Consider the following 21,946-nt stretch of genomic DNA (forward strand, 5'->3'; position numbering starts at 1 on the left):
CCCAGGAGCAGGTGCAGGGGGAGGTTTCCTTTCTGAGACGCAAGAAGTGGATTTCTTTTTGCAAGTCTCTGGAGTCCTATAAGTTTACAGTATTTTATTATTTTTAGTTATAATAGATTTATAATATACATATGTAATATTTTCATGGATGTTTGTGTTTTTGTAATTTTAAAATTTTTATGTAGGGGTATTTTTAAAGATATATACCTTCAAGAAATAATTCTTCCCAGTTATTTGCACTTATTCTTCTAGACCTTTATTAACATCTGTCGATATCAGTAACTACATAGCTATAGGGACATTAATTTACATCTATAGACATATATGCAAATACACAAACCTACACGTACATGTGTAGTAATTTATATTTAACATTATAATTGAACAATTCTAAAATATGTCCTAAAGAATTAACCTTAATGATAAACTAAATATAAATTACTAGAGTTATGTATACTTGATTTCAATGATTCTCTATGGTTTACATAAATTGAGGTCTATTTGTAAGCTTAAATATAATGTATTGGTCATTTAAAAAGTCAAGAACAAATTTCAAACGTTCTAGTCACAAAAATGATAAAGATTTGTAAATTTGAGGTATGAATACACCTCAAAAATAGCAAAAGTAGTCCCTACCAAAAAAGGTCTATAATGTTACATTCCATTTATATGAAGCTCAAAACAGAAAAACATGGATTTACAGTGCCATAAATCAAAACACTTACCCACGCAGGAGTTGACCATAGTCACAGAGAGGTAATATATGTGTCGATTAGTTTAATTCAGTTATTCCATATTGTATTCACAAATTATAACATAGCTTTGTTCCCCATAAATATATACAACCAAAATTTCCCATTTTTTAATGAAACTTTAATTATATTTTTTAATCTATCTTGGGTCATGAATTTTTTCTACCCATCCAGATCTGATTGGATTGTCCTGAGTAACTCACTCATGCTTCTTTCTCTTCAATGGGCACAATCAGAAAAAACATGTGTATACACAGGACCTGAAGCCTCTCTCTCCTTGGATTAGGCCACCTCCTCAAAATTACAGGGATCTTCAGTTCTCTCAACATTCTGCTGCACCAAATAAACACACAAACACTTCATTTTATTATGTTTTGCTTTAATTTTTCAAAACAACATAAACTTGATAATTTTAACAATAAACATGTTACAACCTACTATACATGAGACTGTTCCAATGGTTTAAGGTTTCTTCTCAGGACTTGATTTGTATTACATATTTTCAATTTCTTTCTGATATGGGCTGTTGATGTCTCTTTATTACAGATTATTCTTTTATCTCTTAAAATTAATTTTCCAAAGACCCACTCAAAATCAGAGTATTATTAGAACTTTGAGGTGTAATCGTTGGACCAACATTGAGGATAAATTCCACTTCGTTTATATGTTTTCAAATATTCTTTTCTCTGTAAAAGTTGTTCTCAGTTGTAATATAACACAAAATAGTAACTTATACTTATGACACAGGCTAAAATCTTGTATAAATAATTTAAAGACATTTGATTGGAAAAAATAATACATGTTCATCATATGTCTTGACTACTTTTGTTTCTCTATGATGTTACCCTTATCTTTTTGGTTTCTGGAATTTACTTTTAGTAGGTATACTAGAATGTACTTTATTAATTCATGTTCATATTTTGGATAAGATTTTAATGTTATTTTTATTATTTGCTGAATTTTAAAGTATTTTATACTTTTTTATTTCATGTTTTACAAGATAAAATGTATATATAAGAAGAATACATAGATCTGAAATGTACCACTAGAGAGTTTCTGTCAAATGTGAGTACCCTTGTCCCCAACACCTAAGGTAGCCTGAAGAGCAAGTTCATCCCCCAAACACGGGTCTTTCCCTGTGCTTGCAGTCAACACCTACATGGAGAAGTGTTTTGATTTCTGACACTATGGATCCATGTTTTTCGGTTTTGAACTTCATATAAATAGAATCTAACATTATAGGCATTTTTGGTAAGACTCCACTTTTATTTGATGTTGGTAAGAGAATACTTTTATTTTAATAAAATAGAGACAGAGAGAAAGGGGAAGGACAGAGATTTTATATCTGAGTCACTATATTAAGTAAATGCATAACAATATATTGATCTATTTTTCGTCAGTGGACTTTAATTTTGTTTCCAGTTTGAGTATTATAAGCAAAGCTGTTACAAATACCTTAGTGTAAGTTTTTCTATGTTACCTTATTTTTATTAAGAAAATATGAAGTATGCATTTCTTGATCATAAGAGTAAGTTTAAATTTTTCAGTTGTATTGGGTTATAATAGAAAAAAATATAAATGTGTATGTTTAAGGTGCACCACTTTATGTTTTCATGATGTATCATTCCATTCTCACATTGCTATAAATAAACGCCTGAGACGGAGTAATTTGAAAAAATAAAGATGTTTAATTGACTCACGGTTCTGCAGGCTTACAGGAAGTGTAGCAGCTTCTCCTACTGGGGAGACTCAGGATACTTAGAATCACAGCAGAGGACAAAGGGGAGCAGGCACATCACATGGCCAGAGCAGGAGCCACAGGAAGGAGGGGCAGGCATCTACACACAGTTAGACAACCAGGAAAAATTACTATCTAAATTTAAAGGTCTACATCATTCAGAATACCCTGCATGACAGGCCGACACAAAGAAATCCAACCCCATAGGGGCTCTATAACAACCCTTACAGTTCTTTCAGGGAAGAAATAATCTCCTAGTGAAGTGAGTCAGTAAAGCTGCTCTGAGCTACGGTAAAAATTGGATTGGGCCCAGATTTGTCTGAGTGCAATGTGATTATTATACTCAGCTGCTGCTCCAATATGGCCTGAGCATGAATAATTTAAATGAGCTTTGCTGCGTGGTTTGTTATATGAAATTCTGAACTAAATGAACATAAAGGGCATGTCAGGACTAGCATGAGGGTGAGAGATGCTGGGAGCCCCACACCCCATGCTCTCATTGCCCTTTCCTCCAGGAACCCCCAGGTTCTCAGGGTGAAAATCCACATAGATCCCTGCACGGCTCTATTACCAGGACACCTAATCTCTGATAAATACACCCAGACCTCCTTCAGAAAGAGAAAACATGGGAAGGGCATTTTTAGATTCTCATCTGTGTGAGGAAAGTAATCCATCCCCATGACAAGCCCATACCAGCAGCCTTCCTCTATCATGAAAATTGGTAAAATTAGCCAATGAGGGTACATTTAAGAAAATTCTCCTGTGATGTTCCAGCCACAAAAGAGCAACAATCAGCTTCACACCTGGAGACTTCCTGTATAGGTCACAGCCCAGAGAAAGGAGACCACTACAGCATTACAATTCAGCGGTAAGAACATGTAACGCTTCTGTGTTCCACACATTATGTTCTCACCAGTTTAGTCAACACGGGTTAAATACGAGAGCGTGGTAATGCACAAACTCTATCGGAGGAGGAAAATAGGAGAAAAAATGTTAAGGTAAATAGAGCAATTTGGAGCGGCTGACACCAGCAACTTCAATAAAATGATTTCACCTTCATGGTCTCAAATTTACTTTCCACGGGGCATCTGCAGAGTTCCAAAGTGAGACCAGGTGAATTCAATGTGTAAGCACTTCTCAATGGGATCCATTAATGTAAAAATAAAAATTTGCCACAGTGTGTGTGTGTGTGTGCCTGTGTGCCTGTGTGTGTGTGTGTGTGTGTGTGTGTGTGCCTGTGTGTGATTTGAATAGCAGATTTGGAGTGGGCTTCTAGCCACAGAACTTGCACCTGTAGGTATTCTAAGATGCAATAACAAACTGCAGGACCCTAAAGGAAATAGGAGTCTCCTCCAAACTCCTGAAGAGTTTTTGGATTCACCATGTGTCTAATGATTCAGTGCCTCTTGAGCTCCAGGAAAGGGCTCCCTGATGATGCAGGAGATCTTTTCTTGGGGTTTCCCTGCAGAGTTCGCTGGTTTCCTAAGGCCAATTTAATATTCCAAAAGATGCTGTGAGAAGCATATCACATCAATAAAGGAGAATTCCGAGCCAGGGCACAGCCAATTTATACTGGGCTAGAGACACTGGTGGGAATATATTCTGATCAGAGAGAAACATCCCTGCAGGGTTGGGACTGGGCTGCAGGGGGCGCTCAGGACACACCCAGCACAGGCTGCTGGCCCAGAGCAGGTGCACAGGAGGCTGGGGAGGGGTTCCTCTCAGGGCCTGGGATTTCCTTTAAGGATATCTAAAATTAGTATTTCACAAGGACTGGTGATGTTTGTAAAAACATCCTGTTCAATTGTGAGCATTTATCAAACTGGATGTTATAATGAGAACCACTTTTACAATGGGGATTTCAAATTCAGCTAAATCTCTTAATAGTAAGCAGTTGGAGATCAGGAAGAGATTCTTTCTTATAAATAAGAGAAATTTTTGGAGAAACACACTCATTCCCAAAATAACGTATTCCCATATTAAGGTCTAGAAATGGTTCAAGTTGCCCCTGAGACATTCAAATGTGGGTTCAAAATGACATGTGTGTCCTGGGGCAGCTTGTTACCCAGTGAAGGGGGCTCTCTCAACACAGAGTTCAGGGATGTGTTGGGGACCCATGGCTTCTAACAGGATTATGGATTGAACCTTCAGCTTCTACAACTGTGTCGTCCATGTGTCATATATTTGCTCTTTCTCATACTGGGTCAGGAATTGGGCTATTAAATAGCATCCTTCATAAGTATGCAAATAACTGAGGTGAATATAGAGATCTCTGTGACTGAGAGCATCACCTAACAACCACACCCCTCCTCGAGAGAAGCCTCTAGAGCACAGCTCCTCACCATGGACTGGACCTGGAGGATCCTCTTCTTGGTGGCAGCGGCAACAGGTAAGGGGCTCCCCAGTCCCAGGGCAGAGGAAGAAACCAGGGCAGTCAAGTGAGACTTCACTCACTCCTGTCTCTTCTCCACAGGTGCCCACTCCCAGGTGCAGCTGGTGCAATCTGGGGCTGAAGTGAAGAAGCCTGGGGCCTCAGTGAAGGTCTCCTGCAAGGCTTCTGGATACACCTTTACCAGCTACTATATGCACTGGGTGCGACAGGCCCCTGGACAAGGGCTCGAGTGGGTGGGAGTGATCTACCCTAGTAGTGGTGGCACAAACTACACACAGAAGCTCCAGGGCAGAGTCACCATAACCAGGGACACATCCACAAGCACAGCCTACATGGAGCTGAGCAGCCTGATATCTGAGGATACAGCCGTGTATTACTGTGCAAAAGACACACAGTGTGAAAACAACATCCTGAGAGTGTCAGAAACCCCAGGGAGTGGGCAGCGGCACTGAATTTGAGATTACAGGGCTTACAATCTTTAAAGTTGTTTAGAAAATGGGCTAAGCAATTGAGGAACATGAGTAATAGAAACATGTATGCACACTACACAGGAAATATTTCTTTCAAAGGTGGCTGCATATGCAAGATTGTCAGAATGGTAAAGGCAACAATCAATCAAGCTGATGGAAAGTTTCCCATGGAGACTTTGGCAGACTTAAGTTTTAAAATCAGATAGATAAATAATTTGGAGCTCAATTTATTGTAACATGACTAAGACTAAATATCATTCCTAAAAACTGGCCAAAATGTATTCCAAAATGTCTCTGCCACCCTTTTCACATGAAATGTATCAAAAAGTAGTTTTAAGACCACAGCAAAATTGAACAGAAGGTGCAGAGAGCTCCCCTGTGCCCCTCTTCATATATGCACAGCCTGCCCCACTATAACTGTCCTGCTCCAGAGTCATAAATATGTTAGAAAGAATGGGCTTACATGGACAGATCGTTTCTTTCTTCTTCTAGCTGTTCCTTGGCATACCAAGCTTAAATTATCTTGAAGTACCACAGGTGTTTGAAGTGGGTTCCTGGGAATGATGCCAGTTATAGGAAAAGTGGGTGGGGCTATTCCTATTAGGAGTCCTCCTTAGAGGATTGATAAAATGGATATTTCCTATAGGTTCTGTAATTTCTTTCCCTCTCAGAAGTTAAGGTCCCAAAGTGCTTAGAGGTAGATCCATGTCTATGGAAAGCCAGCAAGTTCTGGTGAATCCCATCAGGAATGTTCTTCAATGAGAAGTGGAGACCATGGCCATGAGGCACATCATGTATGGTTCTCTATAGTTCCATTAGATTCACTGTAATGTTTGGTGGGTGTTTCTGTGTGAGTCCCTTTTACAGAAAATAAAAACACATGCATGCATTTCAGGCAGAAGCAATAGTTTCCATTCAGAAAATGGGAGGTAAATAGAAGTAACCCTCTCCTGGGCGGGCACTGGTCCCCCTTGTGGGATGTACACTAGCCAGAGAAATGAGCCCGATTGGTCTTGGAGGGTGAGAGACCCACTGGGGTCACTGGCTACGGAAATGCCTTGTTCTCCAGCTGAGGGAGTCCACCTGCTTGCTTGTTGGTGTCAACCCCATGGTGGGTACACTCTGTAAGATGACAAGTTGCACACAAACCTTCTATCAATTTTCAATTACTACACACTCAAAACAACCTGCATTCCAGAAAGGATAGGTGTCTGCAGGGATAAGCAGAACTTAAGTATTTTTTAAAATAGGGAAGACACTGCCAAATGCCATGTTTAAGGAAGGTTAACTCAGAAATGTTGACTAAGTGACTGAAGGGCAGTGGTGGATGAGATGGTGTGGTGGCTTCAGGGCTGCACATGAGGAGGGCTCCCTTCCCCATGCAGGCTTTTCTTCCAGGAACTGCACCAGGAGTTCACAGAAGATTAGGGAAAATTCTGAAGACATCATTCTTTGGTGCTGACTAGAGAGCAAGTATAAGCTATGGGGAGAAAACCCAGGTAAAGTATTACATTTGTTAATAGAAACTATTTCTGAAACCTTGTGGAGGTCGTGACAGAAGCCATCATTAGCTCTGAACAAACATTTAAACCTTCCTTCCATGGGGGAATTCAGTTTTGCTGCATCTGTTATTTTACGGACAATATCCCCCAACCCCTCTGTATTTCCTGCACATCCCTGCTCTCTGTGGGACAAGTTCTCATCAGTGAAATGTGGTTGATGTAGTGACGTCTTCACTTTTCTCATTGTATGAGTCAGGATTCTCTAGAGGGACAGAATTAATAGGATAGATGCACACATTTGAAGGGGAGTTTATTAAGGAGTATTGACTCACACCATCACAGGTCAAGTCCCTTAATGGGCCATCTGCAAGCTGAGGAGCAAGGAAGCCAGTCTGAGTCCCACAAGCTCAAAAGTTGGGAAGCCAACAGTGCAGCCTTCATTCTGTGGCCAAAGGCTGAAGAGCCCCTGGCAAACCGCTGGTGTGAGCCCAAGAGTGAAAAAGCTGAAGAACTTGGATTATAATGTTTCATGGCAAGAAGCATCCGGCATGGTAGAAAAATGAAAGCCCGAAGACTCAGCAAGTCTAGTTCTTCCATCCTGTATCAGAGCATGGTTGGAGTGATTGAATTGACAACTCCCCTGGAGAACCATCTTAAAAACCACTTCTCTCATTTCCCAGGAAGGTATAGCCCATCCATTCTCTCTTCCTAGCAATATGGAAAAGGGTGAATACTGAATACACCAAGTGTCACCTGGTTTTGCAAGTTTGTGATTTCATCCCTTTCAAATTCCTTATATGAGCAGACCACGTACAAATTTCTTTTTTACTGAAATGACCAGCATTTTGGACATTAAATATAATTAAACTTCATACACAATTCAGCACAAGGTTCTCAGAGTTTGTGTCCTCAGGTATCACTCTAAACATACATAACTTGTTTATTTATTTGTTTTATTTTCTGGAATCTCTACTTGGCATCTTCCTCATAACCATTATTTTTGTTACTTCTACTAATGATTGATTGTTAAATTTAAAATTTATAGGTACTTCGTTTTTTTTACATATTCAGGAAATGGGATAAAATGAATGTAAAGTAAAATAAAAATAAATAAAATAATATTTAAAATAAAGGAGCCATTAAAAAATCTGGAGACAACATATGCTGGAGAGGATGTGGAGAAATGGGAACACTTTTCCACTGTTGGTGGGAATGCAAATTAGTTTAACCATTGTGGAAGACAGTGTGGCGATTTCTCAAGGACCTAGAAATAGAAATGCCATTTGACCCAGCAATCCCATTACTGGGTATATACCCAAAGAATTATAATTTGTTCTATTATAAAGACACATTCACATGTATGTTCATTGGGGTACTGTTTACAATAGCAAAGACCTGCAACAAACCCAAATGTCCATCATCAATAGACTGGATAAAGAAAATGTGGCACATATATACCATGTAATACTATGCAGACCTCAAAAGTGATGAGTTCATGTTCTTCATGGGGCATGGATGAATCTGGAAACCATCATTTTCTGCAAACTGACACAAGAACAGAAAACCAAACACCACATGTTATTACCCATAGGCGGGTGTTGAACAATGAGAACACCTTGGACACAGGGAGGGGAGCATCACACACTGGGGTCAGTAGGCGGGGGGCTAAGGGAGGTATAGTGGGAGTGGGGAGGGTGGGGAGAGGTAATGAGGGGAGAAATACCAGATATAGGTGATGAGGAGATGAAGGCAGCAAACCACCTTGCCATGTATGTACCTGTGCCAAAATCCTGCATGATCTGCAGATCTGCACATGTACCCCAGAACCTAAAGTACATTAAAAAAATTAATCAATAAATAATAATTAAAAAATAAAGGAGCCAGCAGCTGAAAGTAACGAAAATCTATTCTTGTGGATCAGACGGTGTGGAGAACTCATAGTACAACATCCTCTGCAGGCTAATCATTGCTTCTACTCAAGTTCCAGGGTCCTCCCTCTTTATATCAGAGCTTTCCCTTACATGTGCAATGAAGGCTGAGTTTACATTCCTCCCAACAGACAGTCCTAGCATCTCAAACTGGGCCTGAGCTGATAGTGATGGATATCACATTTGTCTAACAAAATAATGACACCTTGTAATGTTACCCACCTGTGAATGAAGACAATTTGAATAATGTAAATAAAGTCCAAACTTGATAGGTAGTCATTTATACTTAGAAGGATTGACTGTTATCTCTACATGTGTGTGTTCTTTTATCACATAGAAGTTACTAGTGCACTGTCCAAGTTCCTGAATATTTCATTTCTTAGCCTGAAATACTATACAATATGTTCCAACATGAAGGAAAGCAGCTGTTGTTTCAGGATAGGAGATGTGATTATGGAATGTGAGCATGGGATCCAGCAGACATTCCTCTTTCACGTTTGCACAGAAACAGAAACCTCGGTAGAACAATGAAAGGATTTACTTCAGTCTCCACATTCTGATGTGAGATTTACACAAGATGTTTTCTGCCACTGTTTTATAATAAAAAACATAATCTCAAAAAAAGTCCATTTTGAGGACAACACTATCCTCCAGGGAGTTGTGAATTCCCTGCAACAGTGAGAATTATAGTGCCTTGTGGTCAGGAGCTACAACACCTGGGTATGGAAACCGATGGGCAAAAATATCAGGTTTTCTTGCCACATTTATGATGAAAATTTGAAGAATATTTATTTTCATCTCCATCATCCTAGGCTTTGATGGACTGGAAGTCCTGGTACATAAGAAGGAATGTGTCCACAGTGGAAACAGAATTAGGACCATAAAATGAATATTCTACTGGAGTCCCCATGCTGCTGGACCAGCTGACCAGGAAAGCGTTGTAAGAGCTGCAGTGTTTATTGAAACTGTCCTATTTTCGACTACATTTGAAGCTGCCAAGAGAACAGAGATACATTGATCTAGCCTAGCGAGACTGAATTTACTTTATTTCCTTCCAAACAAGGTAAACAATTGCATCAACTGATATGCAGGTGATAATCAAGTAGTCGAAGACAAAGCCACTCAGTGTTTCAGGTGTGGATTATCCCAAAAGTCACGCAACATATGAGAACCTGAACTCTGGAGTCCTGGCCATCTCTGAGAAGAATCTAGAAGTTGGGCTGAGCCTCTACCACAGTATGATATCCATGGAGACAGGGGATGGCTGCTGTCTCAATTCTGTGACTACAGAATAGCCTTAATATGAGTCTGTGTATACTTGGATCGTTGTGTGTGTGAGCTTGTGTGTGTCTGTATTTTATTTTAAAATGAGTAATTTAGTTTGAGATTGTTAGACTGTGTCTTTGAGGGAGTGTGTGAGAGATTGTGCATGCCTGTGTCTGTGAGTTAGTTTGTAAAAGTGTATGTTATATTGAATGTGTGTGAGTGAGCCCTTCAGTATCTGATTCTATTACTTTGCATGAACATGATTTTTTTGAGGGAGTATGTGTATCAAACTTTTATAAATGTGATTGATTGAATGCTTGTGTGTGCAGGGCTGTTTGAGTGTGAATGTGTTACTTGCATTCCTTGGTGAGTGTGTGCCCCTGTGTGTGTTTGTGTAGGTGAGTCATTACCTGTTACTCTACGTGTGACGGTGTTGAGTGTGTGTGAGTGTGTGAGCATGTTTATGTGCACATGGAGTGTCGTTATGCATGCTTTTAGAGACTCATCTCTTCACATCGGTTTCCTGTGTCTGAAAATACCAGATATGTTTGAGCCCTTAGAATCTAAGGCATAGTTATTACTTAGGATAGGTCCTTAATAAAATAAACAACTCTTTTCTCACCAAAAATCAGAAAGGCAAAACTCACTGGAATGGCATATCAAAAGTGCTAATAGACACTGTCAAACGAAAATTCCATACTAGCAAGAACACCTGCAAAAGTGAAGGAGAATTCAAGATAATAGAAATTAACAAAAGCCACAGAGTCATCAAAACCACCAATTCCTAATGATAAATACTAAATAGAGTCCTACAGGCTGAAATGAAAAAAGAGTGGAGGATAATTAAAAATCTTTCACCTATAAAGAACAACAACAAGAAAAGAATCCCAGTAAAGTAATCACATTTGTGTAAGGAAAGCCAATACGATTTTATTTTTGTCTAGAGTCTCATGTTCTATTCATTTATTATTTAAGACAAATGGATATATGAGTAATGATAAATTCGAATAATGTGCCTATAATTTATGGAGATAAGGTTAATTATAAATTTGAATAATGTGCATGTAATTTATAATGTACTAATATGTAACAACACAGTACACAAAAATGGAGAGCTGTAGAGAAGCAGAGCTGTATGCTCTACTGAAGCTAAGGTAATCATAATTTAAAATACTTTGTTGTAAATTTGAATTACCAATTGTAGTGTCCAGGTTAGCCACACAAAAATTAAGTAAAAGTAAAACAACATAACAAAACAACAACAACAATACACATCAGCAGGACAGCTGACTAAATGTGCTTGACATTTTCCAACCCCTTATGAAATAACCACAAAAATGAATAAACAGCTAAGACTAGACTGGTATGTTGAAGGGAGAGACCAAGAGGACAGCAGGGGAGAGGAGAGGTCCTTGTGGTTATTAGAAGCCCAGTAGGGCTGTGTGAAGTCACCCTGTCTCTGCAGCTTCCTACTTGAAGGCTCACATTGACACAGAATCATGTGGGATTATCCCTGGTCAGAAAAGTTACGTAGAAGAACCTTTCTTGGGGGTTTGGATTGCCCCACTGTAATCACACATATTAGGAATTCTTTTTTATTTTCTAAATATATATTTTATTGCATTTTATGTTTTGGGCTACATGTGAAGAACATGCAAGATTGTTGCATAGGTACATACATGGCAATGTGGTTTGCTGCCTTTCTCCCCATCACCTATATCTGGCATTTCTCCCCATATTATCCCTCCCCAACTCCCCACCCCCTACTGTCCCTCCCCTAGTTCCCCCCACACCCCAGTGTGTGAAGCTCCCCTCCCTGTATCCATGTGTTCTCATTGTTCAATTCTTACTACAAAATAATTCCACAGTCCTTGCAAACCCTGAGCTCAATTTGGAGTGCTGGAAGGAATTCATGCAGCTGTATTACACCAGATTAGGAGCAAAATCTATACTCCCTGGCCACCACTCATCCCTTTAGCCAAATTGCTGCAGCCTGGCACAACCTTGAGACCAGAGACACTTCTGGAGGGTGCCCTTCTTTTGGGTCAGCAGTCATTCCTGTTTCAAAACTGGCCCTCTGTTTCCATTCCATAAAACACAAGTGGCTGATGCCACAATATTGGCTGCACAAAGACTAGACTCAAGATCACCTTTGACTCTGGTGTTGCCCAGCAGAAAACCAACCTGTGAACAGACCAATAAGTCACAACCTTGAAGCTGTACTGAAGGGTCTCCCAGAGAAGAAAAAACCCAGGACTCAATGGCTTCATTGCTGTTATGAAAAACATTTAAAGTAGAAATAATACCTATCCTCCTCAAAATAATTTTTTTAAAAAAGAGGAGGGAGTACTTTAAACTTGCATATGAGGCCAGTATTGCCCTAATATGAAAACCAGACAAAGACATTAATAAAGAACTACAGGCCAATAGCTCTGATCACTATAGATGCAAAAATCCTCAAGGAAATCTTAGCAAACAGAATTCAACAACACATTAAAAAAACTCCTTCGTCATGACCAAGTACAGTTTGTCCCAGTGATGCAAGGAGGGTCCAGCATATGCAAATCAGTCACTGTGACACGTCACATCAACAGACGGAAGGACAAGAGACATAAGACCAGGCCTCACCTTGTCCTCCTCATACCAAGTCTCCCACAGCTGGTCCTCTTGGTCAGTCCTGCTGTACTTGGTGTCCCGTGATTCTTCTCCGAGATCCAGATACACTGGGCTTCTACTTACCTGCAGTCTCTCTGCTCCTTGGACGTGGAGATCCTGTAACCTCAGAAGAGGATGCCTCATCATGGTTCCCATGGCCAATGCAAACAATTCCTACAACAGGCTCATGTGTTTCCCTGTAGGAAATTGAAAGGGTATTTGGAGACTAGTGTGTGTGTGTGTGTGTGTGTGTGTGTGTGTGTGATACAAAAGTTGTCCTCAGGCATGCTAAGATGTTGTTATAAATTTGAAATACCAATTGTAATGTCCAGGTTAGCTTTAAAAATTTAAGTAAAAGAAAAAAAAAAAGTCAGCAGGACATGGGTGATATCGTCACTCAAGACTACTGTTGGGTCTCCAGGAATAGAAGTCTGTAACAGGATAAGATGATGAGCAAAGAAGGAAAACCTGGGGAGTAGCAGGGAGGGGACAAGCAGGGGTGACTCAACCAAGCAGGGAAACCACAGAGTGGTTTTAATAAAGCTGCTACAAAAATAAATCTATTGTCTAAGAAAGAGAAAGAAAAAGATGAATACTGGCACTTGACTAATCATGGACTCCTGAAGGCACACACATGTGAACACTGATTTTATATTTTATATTTCAGATAAACACTAGAAAAGGCAAAATCACATAAAGTAGTTATCATAGGTAGGACATCCTGAAACCTCCCTAGACACGTCCCACACTGCCCTGGAGCAGTGTATCAGGGGAGAAGTTTCTTCCAGTAATTGGAGACACAGGCACAGATGGGACTAACTCTGTCCAGATGTGTGATATTGGACACATTGCACAACTGCACTGTTCTGTGTATAATTTATCTTTTCTAAACATGCAACATTGACATTTGAATTAAAGATATTTGGCAATTATGTAATAGTAAAATAAATGATGACTGTTAAATGATTATCAACACACAACCACATAATCTGAAGTTATATTTTCCCAAGAGATTGGATTACCGCCAATGTTTTCCAGGACACTCTCATTCGCTCTGGGCACTGCCCTCTCCTCAGCTGCCCTACCCCAGAGCTTGCTTTGTAGCAGGAGACATGCAAATAGGGCTCTCCCTCAGCTCATAAAAACCAGCCAGCTCTGACCCTGAAGCTCTAGGAAAGGAGCCCAGCCCCAGAATTCTCAGGTGTTTCTATTCAGTGATCAGCACTGAACACAGAGAACTCACCATGGAGTTTGGGCTGAGCTGGCTTTTTCTTTTTACTAATATAAAAGGTGATTTATGGAGAACTAGAGATTTTGAGTGTGAGTGGACATGAGTGAGACAAACAGTGGATATGTGTGGCAGTTAATGACAAAGGTGTCTCTGTGTTTGCAGATGTCCAGTGTGCGGTGCCGCTGGTGGAGTCTGGGAGAGGCTTGGTACAGCCTTGGGGGTCCCAGAGACTCTGCTGTGCAGCCTCGGATTCACCTTCAGGAACTTCTGGATGTACTGGGTCCACCAGGCTCCGGGGAAGGTGCTGGAGTGGGTTGGAGAAATTAATCCCTATGGGGGTAGAACAAACTACAAAGACTCCGTGAAGGGCCAATTCACCATCTCCAGAGACAACTCCAAGAACACGCTTTATCTGTAAATGAACAGCCTTAAAAGCGAGGACACAGCCGTCCATTAATGTACTAGAGACACAGTGAGTGGAGGTCAGTGTGAGCCCAGACACAAACCTCCCTGCAGGGGCGCATGGGGCCACCAGGGGGCGCCCACTGAGGACAGAACAGCTTCCAGGAGCATGTGCAGGGGGAGGTTTCCTGTCTCAGCTGCAGAAGGCTGACTTGTTTTTGCAGGACTATGGAGTCTTACGAGGTTGAGATATTTTAATATACTTATTTATAATAATTTTTAATTATTTGTGCTTAAGTAATTTTTAAATTTATAGGTAGGGGCATTTAAAAAATACATATGCCTTCAAGAAATAATTTTTTCCTAATAATTTGCACTTATTCTTCTAGAGTTTTATTAACAACTGTTGATATCAGCAACTACATAGCTATGGGGACATAAATTTCCATCTATAGACATATGTGTAAATACACAAACTTATGAATACATCTGCAGTCTTTAATATTTAATCTTATTATAAAATAACTATGAAATATGCCCCAAAGAATAAAACTTAATGATTAACAAAATTTAAATTATAGTAATTCATAACTGATTTCAGCCATTCTCTATAGTTTACATAAATTGATGTCTATTTGTAAGTTTAAACATAGTCTACTGGTTATGTTAAAATAGCCAAGAACAAATTTCAAATGTTCTTGTCACACACACACACACACACAAATAAGGATTGGAGGTGATATATGTGTCAATTGGTTCAATTCAATTATTCCATATTGCATTCATAAATCATAATATAGCTTTGTACCCAATACAGTCAAAATTCCTCAATTTTCAATGAAATTTTAACCACATATTTTAAAATTCATCCTAGGTCATGAATTTTTCGCCCTGTCCAGGTGTGATTAGATTGTCCTGAGAAACTCATTCACCCTGCTGCCTCCTGAAGGCTTCATTATTCTTTTATCTCTTAGAATTATTTTTCCAGAGCACACGCCCAGGCAGCCCCACAGATTGCAGCAGTGCCAGAGCTGAGGCTGGTGTGCAGGGGCTGCAGCATGTGCCTCAGAGGGAGCCAGAGAGGCTGGGTCACAGTGGCCGCCGGAGCACTGCTGGAGTTGGGAGAACAGCCCAACTTCACCCGAGCCCAAGTCTTCCAGATTGATCCCAACATCAAGAAGAACTGGATCCTGCGAGCAAGCAGCAGTCGCCGTTTCCTCCTTCTATGACGTCACAAGGAACCGCTATCGTATCATCAGCGTGGGCGGAGCCACGGTGACCAACAGCACAATCGCACCAAATACGACCTTCCCCAAAACGCCACAGAAGTCTGGGCAGGGGGCCGACAGCAGAGCCCACACGGTGTTTGGTTTGGGGTTTTCCTCTGAGCAGCAGCTGGAAACGTTTGCAGAGAAATTCCAGGAGCTGAAAGAAGCTGCCGAGATGCCCAAAGACAAGGCCCAGGAGAAAACCGAGAGCTGGAGTCACGGTTCCGAATGATCTGGGCGTGAAGCCCCATCTTCTGCTGCGGCATCCAGTGTCAAGGGCGGCGATGAAAAGGCCTTTCCACCGCTGCAGCCGACACGCACCGGAAGTCTGAGAAGGACGCGCTGAGATCTCCGTGACGCACAGCGCGGCCGCCGAGCAGAAGCGGGAGCTGCAGCCGCAGCCCCTGAGGAGAGCCACGCCCCGCGGACCACAGCGCTGCAGGAGGCGGCGGCCAGCGCGGAGCCGGGGAAGAGGCCGGGACACACACAGGGAGGAGGAGGAGAACACGCAGCTCAAGAGGAGGACGGAGGGGCTGGAGGCGGAGCTCCGAGAACAGGAGACGGAGCTGAAAGGTCTCCGAAAACAAAGTGAAATCCTCAGCTCCTGTCAGAGCGCGGCTGTGTCTGAGAAGCTCCAGGCGGCCGAGAGAAGGAAAACCCGGAAGTCAGAGGGCGCTCCCTAAAGACAGACACTGAGGCGAGCAAACGCCCACAGCGCCACCTGGAGGTGGAGGCGAACAGCTTCCGGACCTGCTGCACCGGAAGTTGGATGCCCTGCCCGACTTCCGCCCAGACCTCGCCATCCGCAGCACTGATAACTAGGGCTGGCGAGGCCTGGGCCCACTCGTGAGTCCCACACGTGTGTGCAAGACCAGACAGCACTAGGACGTTCTCCTGTGTGTGTTCTTCTGTAAATGCAGGTGCAGTTTGTCGTGTTTCCAAACCAGCTGTACCATCCACTCACTCCTTTCCAGAAGATAAATCTCCTCCCGCTTCTCTGGCTTTGTGAGGGTGTGGACAACTGGAAGATTCTGACTCAGGAATGCAGAACTAGGTCTACGTTAAACATTTAGGCAGTCAGGACAGGGACGTTTATATTTTTCATAAAGGCTGTTGCAACCATTCAAACTGAAAAAGAAAGCGTTATTTTTCATCCAGTCGTAGTCTTGTTCTATTGCCCAGGCTGGAGTGCAATGGTGCAATCTTCGTTCACTGCAATCTCTACCTCCTGGGTTCAGGCAATTCTCCTGCTTCAGCCTCCCGAGTAGCTCTGATTAATCCAAATATTGATATTCTTTAGAGCAGGCCATTGGGCTCTTTTTATCAAATAGCATTCAGAATATTTGAATGTCCACCAGGCGCCTGCCCCACTGGGGCACAGAGACAACAATGTTCCTCTCTGTCAACACTGAGAAGCTTTTAAACAACTGTTTTGTGGAGACTTATCAAGAGTTGGAAAACAAGTTTCTGGTGGGTGCGTTTTCTGGCCTGGGAATCACCTGCATCCACGTACGGCCTCCTGCCCCCCAATTTTTATGGTTGCAACAATGGTTCTGGTCTTGGTTTTAATTTCTAAGTAGATGATTCTGGTCTGGGAACAGCACACAGTAAGGGTGCCTAGCACAATTCCTGGTACAAAGTAGGTGCTTAATAAATTGTTGTTCAATTTACAAAAAAGAATTACTTTTTCCAAAGCCCCACTCAAAACCAGGGTATTATTACAGGTGTAAAAGTTGGACCAGCATTGGAAATACATTCAATTTAGTTCATGTGCTCTCAAATATGTTTTTATCTTTTAAAGTTGTTCTTTGTTGTAATATCACACAAAATATTAGTAATTTACACTAATGCATAGGTTACAATATTGTATAAATAATATAGTGACATTTGATTAAAAAATACATGTTCCAAATGTCTTGACAATTTTTTTCCTTTCTGAAATGTATGCTTATTAAGTTTCAGTTGTTACCATTTTTTTTGATTTCTGAGATTTAATTTTAATAGGCATACCTGAATGGATTTTATTAATTCATGTAATAATGTTCATAGTTTGAATAGTGTTTAATATTAATTTTACTATTTGCTGAATTTTAAACTATTCTACATTTTTTTGTTTTTATGAGATAAAATTTCCATGTAAGAATTAATGCATAGATTTGAAATGTGTCACTGGAGAGTTTCTGTCAAATGTGAATATCCTTGTTCCCAAAACCTAAGGTAGCCTGAAAAACAAGTCCATCCCCCCAGCACGGGACTTTCTCTGTGCCAGCGGTCAACACCTATATTGGGGAAATGTTTTGATTTCTGATACTATAGACCTATTTTTTTTTTTCTGTTTTGAGCTTTATATAAATGTAATCAAACATTATAGACCTATTTTGGTAAGGGGCTACTTTAGTATTTTTGAGGTTAATTCATGTTATTTAATATATAAAATTAGATCAAGATATTGTCATTTATTCAATTAATGGACTGATTCTGATATGAAATCTCAATGTTTTCATGTACATATGGAGAAAGAGGGAGAGAGAGAGAAGGAGAAAGATTTTACATCTGAGTCAGTCCATTAAGTAAATAAATGACAATATTTTGGTTTATTTTCTTGTTAATGGATTTTAAATTTCTTTCCAGTTTATAAGTATTATAAGCAAAGCTGTTAGAAATGTCTTAGTGTATGTTTTCCTATGTTGTCTCATTTTTATTGAGAAAATATGAAGTATGTATTGCTTTTTTCTAAGACTAAGTTTGATTTTTTTAGTTTTTAAGGTATGATTGAAATATTTTAATAATATATGTGTTTAAGGTGCCCCACTTGATATTTTGATGATGTATTAGTCAATTCTCACACTGCTATAAAGAAATGCCCGAGACTGAGTAATCTGAGGGGAAAAAAAAGATGTTTAATTGGCTCCTGTTTCTGCAGACTGTAGAAGTGCAGTGGCTTGTCCTTCTGGGAAGATTCAGGAAAGTTAGATTCATGGCAGAAGACAAAGGGGAGCAGGCACATCACATGGCCAGAGCAGGAGCCACAGGAAAGAGGGCGGCGTCTACACACTATTGGACAATCAGATCTTGTGAGAACTCACAAACTGTCATGAGAACAACACCAGGATCTGGTTCCAAACCATCCATGAAATAACCACCCCATGGCCCAGTCATCTCCCACCAAGTCCGACCTTCACAATTGAGGATTATGTTGCAACATAGGATTTGGGAAAGGACACAGATAAAAATCGTATCAGATACACATTGTGAAAGGCTCATCATGGTCAAGGTAATTTGTATATCCATCTTCTCTCAGAGCTACCATTTATTTTGAATGCACTGCATGTGTGTGTGTCACATGAGGACACCTAATATCTACCTTTTTAGCAAAAATCACGTTTATGATACAGTATTAAATACAGGAATATTGCTGTACATTAAATCTCCAGAGATCATTCAACCTGCACAACTAAAATTCTGTGCCGTTTGTCCAACATCACCCTTTTTCCCTCTCCTCACAGGTTCTGGGACCCACTATTCTACTCTCTGCTTTAAGAGCATGGACATTTTAGATTCCACATGTAAATGAGATCATGAAGCATTTGCCTTTCTGCATCTGACTTATTCCAGTTAGAATCACGTCCTCCAGGTGCATCTGTGTTGTTGCAAATGTCAGAATTTCCTTCTTTTCAAAGCCAAATAAAATTCAGCTGTATATTTATATTACAACCCATCTGTGCTTTTGCTGGTGATTTTTCACCTGTAACGTGGAAATAACATTAATACCACATATCATGTTTTCTCTACATATGTAAAAATAAAAGGTGATTGGTGCTAACTTTAAATATATGCAATTTATGTAGATCTATTGTACCACAATATAACTGTTTTAAAACAGAAATTACAAAATTATAACTTTCATAGGTTTTAAGGTTTTATCATAGAAGAAAACTTATAATAAGAAATCACAATTCCAAATGCCATCAATATCACAAATCTCCCGCAGGACACTGTCCTGTGCTCTGAGCCCCACTCTCTCCTCAGGCGTCTTACCCCAGATCTTGTTATATAGCAGGAAACATGCAAATAGAGCCCTCCCTCTGCTGTTGAAAACCAGCCCAGCCCTGACCCTCCAGCTCTGGGAGAGGAGCCCAGCCCTGGGATTTTCAGGTGTTTGCATTTGGTGATCACGAATGAACACAGAGACTGAACTCACCATGGAGATTGTGCTGAGCTAGATTTTACTTGTTGCTATTTTGAAAGGTAATTCATGGAGAAATAGAAAAATGAGTGTGAATGGATATGAGTGAGGTAAACAGTAAATATGTGTAACAGTTTCTAACAAGGGTGTGCAGGTGTCCAGTGTGAGGTGCAGCTGGTGGAGTCTGGCGGAGGCTTGGTTCAGCCTGGGGGGACCCTGAGACTCTCCTGTGCAGCCTCTGGATTCACCTTCAGTAGCTATGCCATGAGCTAGGTCCGCCAGGCTCCGGGGATGGGACTGGAGTGAGTCTCAGCTATTGGTAATGATGGTAGCACATACTACGCAGACTGTGAGGGGCCGAATCACCATCTCCAGAGACAACGCCAAGAACACGCTGTTTCTGCAAATGAACAGCCTAAGAGCCAAGGACACGGCCGTGTATTACTGTGCAATATACATAGTGAGGGGAGGCCCGTGTGAGCCCAGACACAAACCTCCTGCAGGAAAACTCAGGGGAATCAGCTGCAGGGGGCGCTCGGGACCCACTGATCAGAGTCAGCCCCAGAGGTAGGTGCAGAAGGAGGCTGATTTCCTGTCAGGATGTGGGTCTTCATCTTCTTCTGACAGTTTCTCTAGTGAAACTTTCTAAGTTTAGAATTCCGTGCTTACTATTATCATATCTTCATATTTTTATTTTTTTAAATTACACTTTAAGTACTGGGGAACATGTGCAGACCAAGCGGGTTTGTTACTTAGGTATACACATGCCATGGTGGCTTGCTGCATCTGTCACCCCGACATCTACATTAGGTATTTTTCTTAATGCTATCCCTCTCGACATAATATTAAAAAGATCATTTTAATATGAGGACCTGTTCTCACATGCACAAAATGCAGATGACGCTTACAGAGATGAACATTCCTCAACCGTGGTCACCAGCATCAGTGTCCTGAGGAAACTCAGTGGCACCTGGTGAGTCTTCTCCAATCAGACCCAGGACAGAAACCTCAGGGAGATTCCCATACGAGAACAGTCTTTAAGCAGTTAGATCACAGCCAACCAAGAGGCTGGGCCAGGGTCAGTGTCATGTAGAACCTCACAAATTTCATGTCTGACTCTTCTCCTGACACTAAAGCCAATCAGCATCAGCAGTGATCTGGGGCTTCTTTTGATTCTATTTCATTTTCTTCCTTTGCAGTGTTTGTTCTTGCCTTTATATTTGCTTTTCCTGCTTCCTGAAGAAGAAACACATAGTCTCCAAGGTATACATTCCAGGCCTCAAGGCATTTTCTTGGAGCTCAGGTGGGGCTCAGGCTGTGGCTCCTGCAGCCACATGGGAGAGGCTGATGGGCTTCCTTCTCTCCCCATTTGCTCAGGACCCTCCACTGTGTGGTGTGTAGACTCATCTGGGAATGCAATTGGCCATTAGTAGTGAAAGGATAAATTTACTTGAACAAAATGGGGTGTGGATGTGGAATTAATCCTGTTCTATGCAAACTGTCAGAGTCATCTATTTCAGAAGGAGTGTTAGAAAGAGCTTGTGAAATGTATCAGAATCAAAATGGAGCCACTTATGTTAAAACTCTAATGAATGAAGCTGTGGAAGGCCATGAAGGAGGGTCTAACACACATATTTCTGAGAGCAAGAACTGTCATAAGTAGACTCTGCACAGCCACAACCTTGCACAGAGGCCACCATAGCCTTCAAATAATTACTTCTCCAAGTGTATCTGCCCAGCAACTGCATGTTCAAACTCACAGCAATGTCAACCCTGTGACTGATCCTTCCTGCCCAGGATAATTGCATCAAAACCGCTTATGTAAACTTCCTTATTTTTCCTTAATTCTTTATTTGCCTTTACCAGCCTGAATGCCCCCACAGACATTTCAATTGCAATACACATCCTGGAGTAAATATTACGTTTTAGAGTCTCTTTGTGTCTGTTATTCAGGGTTGACAAGATACAGACTGACATGCCATATTTTGGTGATACACAGAGGATGACAGTTTTTGGAGATGGCTAGGAATATGCAATGTCCATGCATTAGCATCACAGCTGAATAGATATGCCTGACATTTGTCTATCCCATACGGCAGAACCACAGAATGAAATAAACAGCTAAGACTAGACTGGATAGTTGAAAGGAGAGACCT

At 40.9% G+C, this 21,946-nt stretch overlaps 1 gene segment (V, D, J or C); it reads left to right on the forward strand.

The window, feature by feature from the left end:
* The first annotated feature begins 4,778 nt into the window (after nucleotides 1-4,778).
* LOC108297552 lies at nucleotides 4,779-5,334 on the forward strand. The segment is given in 2 exon segments: nucleotides 4,779-4,879; nucleotides 4,964-5,334. Coding segments are annotated over 2 exon segments (417 nt in total).
* The last annotated feature ends 16,612 nt before the right edge of the window (nucleotides 5,335-21,946 follow it).

The sequence above is a fragment of the Cebus imitator genome, unplaced genomic scaffold (genome assembly GCF_001604975.1).
Source record: "Cebus imitator isolate Cc_AM_T3 unplaced genomic scaffold, Cebus_imitator-1.0 Scaffold814, whole genome shotgun sequence".
Classification (NCBI taxonomy): domain Eukaryota; kingdom Metazoa; phylum Chordata; class Mammalia; order Primates; family Cebidae; genus Cebus; species Cebus imitator.